The sequence below is a fragment of the Gekko japonicus genome, unplaced genomic scaffold, assembly GCF_001447785.1.
Source record: "Gekko japonicus isolate JY-2015 unplaced genomic scaffold, Gekko_japonicus_V1.1 scaffold188, whole genome shotgun sequence".
NCBI lineage: Eukaryota > Metazoa > Chordata > Lepidosauria > Squamata > Gekkonidae > Gekko > Gekko japonicus.
Window position 1 is genome coordinate 798,866 of NW_015163098.1, and position 8,056 is coordinate 806,921.

Below are 8,056 nucleotides of genomic sequence, written 5' to 3' on the forward strand. Positions count from 1 at the left end.
TTCCCTACAGTGGGAACCAAAGCAGCTGACATCATTCTCCTCTCCCCTGTATGATCTGCACAACAACCCTGTGAGGTAGGTTAAGGTAGAAAGTCTGTGAATAGGCCATAATCCCCCAGGCAGCTTTCATAACATGAACCTGGGACCTGCACACCATCCTCTGAAGCGCTCTCTGGTACATATCTGTGGCGGTAATGGGGTGACTGCTGGCACCTTTTCCTATCATTTCTTGCCTTGTGGTATTCTGTTTGTGGTGTGATCTGTCTTTTTTGTGGTGTGGCATGGTTGTGTTTTTGGATTTGTTTCTTTTGAAGGGGAACTGATGTGTTGTGGGTAAGGACATATTTTACCTCAGAATACACCAGGTCGCATATGCAACTGACAGTTCCAACTGTCTCATGGGGGGGGGGAGAGTTTGAGGTGCAGAATGGAGTGAAGTTCAATCAGCTTCCATATGCAAATGACCTTGAAATGCTGGCCCAATCAGAGAAGAGTGGCCTAGGATGCGGTGGGAGAGAACTCAGGCAACGCAGCCATTGGATAGAGACACCTTGTGATTGACACATCATGGAGCCAACTGATTTTGGCAAGCATAGAATGTTGCCAGACACTACCCTTTTATATAATAGGAGAGATATTATATTGACACATCGAGACAGATATACGTATATTAGTACATTTGTTCTTTCTTCTTTTATCAATTTGATAATGGGAAAGAAAAGAAGGGTGCCAATTTACAGACACAGCAAATTAGATGATTTTTTCCATAATTTTTCTGTTCCAACATCAAACAATTTTGCAGTTTTGTAAAATGATATATCTGCCCCTAATGCTGAAATTAAAGGAGGTGATTTATCTTCAAATTCCCTGTACTCCTTGATACTGATATTGCTGCTTTGGAAGAGATGAGCAATAGGAATTTTGAAAATGTCAAATGTACACATGGCCACACAAAAAATTTGCTCTATTGACTAATCAGACTTTACTAATTGGCAATCCCTTTAAAAAGATTTACTGCAAACGGGATGAACTTTCTTCACAAAATCATGACTCGGTATTAGAGAGGGAGTGGTTTCCACTAGTCAATCAAAAGTAAACTTATCAATTGGGAGAGGTGACCAATGGGAATACCATCAGAGAGACGTAAGGAATCACAATTCTCCCTGGACCCATATAGAGTTGCATTAATATTTTTACCATACAACTCCCAATGTTGGTTTCCATAGTCACTAGCAAAGAAAAATTGGGCTTTTTGCTTAATTTAAACGTCATCTCATAGAATTATAGAATCATAAAGTTGGAAGGGGTCATACAGACCATCTAGTCCAACCCCCCTGGCCAATGCAGGACCAGCCTAAAGCATCTCTGACAAATATTCGTCCAGCCCCTTCTTGAAAGCTGTCAGTGAAGGGGAGCTAACCACTTCCCTAGGCAGCTGATTCCACCTTTAAACCACTCTGACCGTGAAAAAGTTATTCCTAATATCCAGGTGATACCTTTCTGCATGTAATTTAAACCCGTTGCTTCAGGTCCTATCCAATGCTCCCTCTAAGCTGTGGAGTCTTGTGAGCAAAAATTCTCCTTTGTGAGCTACTGGCATTAAAGTTGTGAGTGAGCAATTTGGCTACTGTATAAATTAGTTTGCTCTGGAGCCATTCTTCCTGAGCTAAGACAAAAATCTGTGAGCCGGAAGCTAAAAAACTGTGAGCTAGCTCACACTAACTCAGCTTAAAAGGAACATTGGTCCTATCCTCAGCTGCCAACTAGAACAGCTCCTTGCCCTCCTCCAAATGACAGCCTTTCAAATATTTAAAGAGAGCAATCATGTCCCCCCTCAATCTCCTGTTCTGCAAACTTAACATTCCCAAGGCCCTTAGCCTTTCCTTGTAGGGCTCAGTCCCCAGACCCCTGATCATCCTCGTTGCTCTCTTCTGCACCCTCTCGATTTTGTCCACGTCTCAATAGACTTAAAATCCATAGACAAATTCCCAGTTTCTTATAGAAACGATCATTACCTGCTTCAGTTTTATTCACCAAGAATTCCTTAATGGATTATGTCTCATATACCCTACTTGATGTCTCTATTAGACATCTTCTTCACCCTGAGCAAGAACATTTGATAAGTCGATTACGGGAACTGCGCAAAACTCTTGAACTGGCCACCAATCTTCTAAATCAGCAAAGAGAGAACACAGCCAATTGGAGAGACAAAAACATGACTCTCTTGCAAGGTGTATTTGGGAAGAGCCAATCTCTGTTAATAAAGTTAGATCTAAAGGCACCTTTAATCAAAGGATTAGAGAATGGAATCCAGAACGTGACATCAGTGGACCTATTGAATTCTGAAGCGCCACCCAAACACTGTATCCTTTACTAATGGATATAAGGAGGAAAGGGACATGACAGGGGAAGGGAAATTATCCAGTCAGTAATAAATAAGGTAGAAGCTGAGAAGGGCAATGATCAGAAATGTCCCCCCCCCCAACATCTCTGGCCTCCTTTCGCAGATAGAATGACATAATTTTACATCTAAAAGTAAGAATCGGGTCAAAATGCTATCATAGAACGTGGCAGGATGGGACAATAAGAGTGAGAAGGGAATTATAATTGAGTATCTTAGGCATTTTAATTTAATACTAATATTTCTTCCAGGTTATAGGGCCTATTTCCATTACATGGTTAAAGTTAACAAAAAGAGTTGTCCTTCAGTGGGTCTGGCCACTCTGATCTCCTCATCATTACAGGTCAGAGTTAAAGAAATATCCTCTAAATCCCACTTATTTTTATTATTTATTTGTTAAATTTATATCCCACACTTCCCTGCCAAGACAGGCTCAGGGCGGCTTACAATATACATATATAAATATATCTGCTAAAACACTGACATACAATAAAACACAAATTAATTAAAATCACAATATATAAAATCGTACATATTCACAGATGTTAATGGCAGATGGCACAGTACATAGTTTATCTTACTCTTCCCCCACAGCGAGGGATACCCTAAACGGGAATTGGAAGGAACTGGACATTCTATTACAACAATTAGTTCAACAATATGCTGATGTATCAACTGTACTTGTGGGTGTTTTGAGGGTCCTCATGAATTCTTGATTTAGATTTGCTAAACAGAAAGGATGCTACAAAACTTGAGTTTTAGATGCTATTATATGATACACAGAATATTTGTACTGTTAAACTATTCTGAAACTTTTGGAAGAAAACATTTATAAAAACAAAATTGTTTTGTACAGTTGGTCACAGAAGCAGAGAAGCACAAAAACATCTTGCCACAAAAACACTAGAGCAAGATGCTGAATGATAAATACAGTTAGCTTTTTAAAGGTGAAAAAATCAGCAAGTATGCACTATACTTATACCATAGCTTACTGCAACACTGAGGACAAAAAAACTACTACATATGAAAAGTCTTGCACAAAACTGCCAGTTTTACTCTAAACAGGCTTCAGGATAATTTTTAAAAGAATAAAATTTAAAAATTTTGCCTACTTACGGGAAGTTTTCACCGCTATGTACATTGTTTGCACGCAAGAGGCCATAGAGAGAGACGTGTGGAACGTCTGTTGATGAGTTCAGCTCATGTTCTTTGCCTTCTCTAATCATAGTACGCTTCAGCAAACTTGAACATTTCAAAGCTAGTTCCAATGCATCCATCCAACACCTACCTAAAGATAAACATGTTTTAATATCACCTAATAGTACTGTTTTCAAAATTGGGAGATGATACTTCAGGATCTATGTTCCAATGTCTGCACTTTTAAAGCACTTGATTATGCTGTGAATTATGCTTTTTGTGTGTCCCAAGATGAGGAAGCATACTTCAAAGTCTTGAAAATTAATTACAACAGGTTCTCTTATATATTCTTATTTTAGCTCTATTTATCATTTACCCATAGAATTTCCTGCAGCCTTAGTCTCTGGCAATGCTCCCTCTAAGCTGTGGAGTCTTGTGAGCAAAAATTCTCCTTTGTGAGCTACTGGCATTAAAGTTGTGAGTGAGCGATTTGGCTACTGCATAAATTAGTTTGCTCTGGAGCCATCCTTCCTGAGCTAAGACAAAAATTTGTGAGCCAGAGGCTAAAAAACGGTGAGCTAGATCACACTAACTCACCTTAGAGGGAACACTAGTCTCTAGTGTATTTAAATATAAAGAGGTGGTATCTGAAAATAATAAATCTTTATCACTATATCATAAGAACGTAAGAAGAGCCCTGCTGGATCAGACCAGTAGTCCATCTAGTTCAGCATGCTGTCTCACACAGTGGCAAACCAGTTCTCTAGAGGGCCAACAAGAGGTCATGGAGACCTAGCCTTTCATCTGATGTTGCCTCTAGGTACTGGTATTCAGAGGTTTCTTGCCTCTCAGTGTGGAGGTTCCCTTTAGACAACATGGCTAGTAGCTGCTGATAGACTTACCCTCCATGAATCTGCCTAATCACTATATCCTCTGGCAGCAAATACTACATTTTAATCACTCACTGTGTAAAGCAGTATTTCCTTTTGTCTGTCCTGAATTTAGTGTCAATCAGCTTCACTGGATGCACTTGAGTTCTTGTATTTTATTTATATCCAAGAATAAATTATAGATCTCTCTACAAGTTATGGATAAGGCAAAACTGGGCCTCCTACAGACATGGTAGGGATACCTACCTTGGGAATTCCCCAGGTATGAAAAATAATATTACTTTGGAAATTTACCGAAAGAAAAAAATTCTTTTAAAATGGCCTGAGGAAAACTTGGTGTGATCCAGAAGGGACAGAATGTTGAGAGCAGCAGAGCGTCAGTCAAAGAGAAAAAAGAAAAGGGACATCAGCTTGTTCTCCCCCTGGAGGGATATGTGCATATGAGAGGAGCAATTCCTTATTAATCACCAGCTCTTAGTGTATTATTAAACCTTCTACAATTTCTACTAAAGTAGATGTCATTTTCCAGAACAACTTAACATCCTGGTATATTTTAAAGACTTCATTATCTCTTTTGATTAAGTAAAACAATGAAAACAGAATCCAATTTAATACATGGATTTAAGAAATAATCTGGTAAGTCATTCTAAAAAAGTATGCAAACAGAAATATTCATTTTACAGACAACAATTAAGGTTAAGAAAACTCAGAGAGGTGTACCTCAATCTGTTTCAAAGTCTGGAACTGGGACTCAGCAGTATAATGGCCAAGTTTGCAGAAGACACCTGATAATTCAGGATGGTGAAAACCGACTGTGAAGAGCTCCAGAAGAATCTCTACAAATTGGGTGAGTATACAACAATGTGGGAACCAAAGTTCAGTGTAGGCAAGTGTACGGTAATGAATGGTGGAACAAAAACTCCAGACTTCAGGTATATGCTAATAGAGTCTGAACTTGCTGAGAGTGAGAGGGAAAGAGATCTTGGGGTTGTAGTGGAGAGCTCAATTGAAATGTCAGCCCAATATGCCACAATAGTGAAAAAGGCAACTCTGTGCCGGGGATTATTAGGAAAGGGACTGGAAAATAAAAGGGTCATTATAGTGCTCATGTACAGATCTCTGGTGCGGCCTCATTTGGAATGCTGTGTGCAGTTCTGCTTACTGTATCTCAAAAAAGAAACTGCAAGGCTGTAAAAAGTACAGAAGAATACAACTAAGATAATTAACGGGTTGAAACAACATACCGTGGAATAAAAGGGTGAAGAGTCTGGGACTTTCAGTATAGAAAAGAGACAATTAAGGAGAGACATAACAGAGGTTTATAGAATTATGTACATGGTAGAGAATGGAAAGAGAGAAATTTTCCTCCCTCTCACAAAATACTAGAACTCAAAGGCATCCAATGAAGTTGATGGACAGTAGACTCAGGACAGACAAAAGGAAATACTTTACATGGCAAGCAATTAAAATGTAGAATTTGCTGCCACAGGATGTAGTGATGGCCACTGCCATGGATAGTTTTTAAAAAGGGATTAGACAGATTCATGGGGACTTTATTAGCAGCTACTAGCCATGTTGACTAAAGGGAAACTCCACATTGGGAGGCAGGATGAAGGTCTCAGCCTCTATGCTCTGTTGCTGGCCCTCCAGAGAACTGGTTGGCCACTGTGTGAGACAGCATGCTGAACTAGATGGATTACTGGTGTGATCCAGCAGGGATCTTCTTATGATGTTCTCCTTCTCAGACAACAGCCCTCCCCAGAGACAAAGCCAACTCCTAAAATTTAGCAGGTGTCTTAATATCAGAGATTGGTTTATCTAGTTGTAGTTATAGATTGATCTACATATGTTGTATTTACAGAGCTAAAGTAAGTGAATCACCTTCTCTACAACTATTGAAGAAAGTAAGTATAGAACATTTTACCAGTGGTACTTAAAAACAGGTTGCTTACCTGTAACTGATGATCTTCAAGTGGTCACCTATGCATTCACACCTATGGGTTAAGGCACCTGCGCTGACCTCGATCCGGGAAACTTCTATCAAGCTCAAAGAGGGATTTTTAGCCCCTCCCCCAAGCATGCACAGGAACTCCAGCACACATGCTCGGGTGCGGGGCTCCAGTATCCCACCAGTTCCTTCTGACCACTGCAACCTCTCAGTAACAAAGTAAATGTGAAAGGCTGACAGCAGAGGAGAAGGAGGGCGGGTGGTGTGAATGAACAGATGACCACTCGAAGATAATCAGTTACAGGTAAGCAAACTGTTTATCTTCGTCGTGGCCTCTATGCATCACACCTATGGGAGATTAAGAAGTTTAGGCCTACCTGGAGAAGGGTACTGGCAGCATCTTAGGAGACCATAGATTGCAGCACTGAATGGCCCAGTCAGGAACGCTGATGAGCACGAACATCAAGGGGTAGTGTTTGATGAACGTGTTTGGAGATGCCCAGGAAGCGGAGTGGCAGATTATCTTGCAGGGGCACTCCTTACAGAAAGATCACGTGGAGATCACCCGGGAAGAATGAGCCCTAGATGCGACAGGTAGGGGTCTCTTCTCCAGGAGGTAACAGAAGCGAATAGTCTCAACCAGCCATTTAGAGAGTCTCTGTGTTGACATTTTAAACCCCATAGAACTTGGAGGATATGAAACAAACAGGTGCGGGTCCTTGCGAGCCAAACGTGTCCTATGCAGATAGAATAAGAGCACCTGCTTCATGTCCAGAGTATGCCACAGGCACTCAATGTCCGTCTGTGGATTGGGGTAGATTGGTAATATCACCTGTTTATTCAAGTGAAAGTCTGAGACCACCTTTGGCAAGGAAATATCTTGCAACAAAGCCATCCCATCAGGGAGTAAGCTCAGGTAGGGAGTGTCGTGGCAAAAAGGTCACTCACTTGTCCCACAGATGTAATGGCCACTAAGAACGCAGTTTTCCAGGGCAGGAGCCGCAGGTCACATGAAGCCATGGGTTCGAACAGCTTACATGTAAGACACCGCAGGACCAGGGGAAGATCCCATGGTGGAGTTGGTAGTTTAGTTGGAGGATAAAGGTGTAACAATCCTCTCAGAAACCTCTTAGAGTCAGGATGAGAGAAAACTGAGGTATTGTCCAGTTGCGTATGAAGGCAAAGATTGCCACCAAGTAAACCCTCAAAGAGGAGTGACTGAGCCCTGCATCTGCTAAAGATAGTAGAAAGTCAAATACATAGGGTAGGCCAGCTGAGGTGGGGTCTCCCGTAAAGGGCTTTAAAAACTGGAGGAACTGCTCCCATTTATAACGATAGGAGGAGCGAGTGGATGGTTTCCTACTATTGAGGAGGACCATAGTTATTCTGTCAGAAAAGCCTCCCTGTGTATCCTCCAAGCTGTCAAATTGAGATGTGGCACATTGTGGTAAAGGACCTGACCTCCGAATGCCAGCAGTAAGTCCGGCACCCACGGAAAATGAAGGAAGACTTTGTTCGACAGACTAAGAAGAAGTGGAAACCAGGGCTGGTACAGCCACCATGGGATCACTAGAATGCAATCTGGTCTTTGATGCACAATCTTGTTCAACACCCTCGTGAACAGTGGAATTGGTGGGAATAGAAACAAGAACCTCCCGGTCCAAGGAAGCAGTGGTCTGT

General features: G+C 41.2%; 1 protein-coding gene across 4 annotated transcripts in view; it reads right to left on the minus strand.

The window, feature by feature from the left end:
- OSBPL8 (oxysterol binding protein like 8) overlaps positions 1–8,056 on the minus strand; it is a 126,111-nt gene that overhangs the window by 44,936 nt on the left and 73,119 nt on the right. For all 4 annotated transcript variants that reach the window (XM_015406674.1, XM_015406673.1, XM_015406676.1 and 1 more), the window contains one exon: positions 3,518–3,689. In XM_015406674.1, coding sequence (XP_015262160.1) covers positions 3,518–3,689 — 172 coding nt within the window. The remainder of the gene's footprint in view (positions 1–3,517; positions 3,690–8,056) is intronic.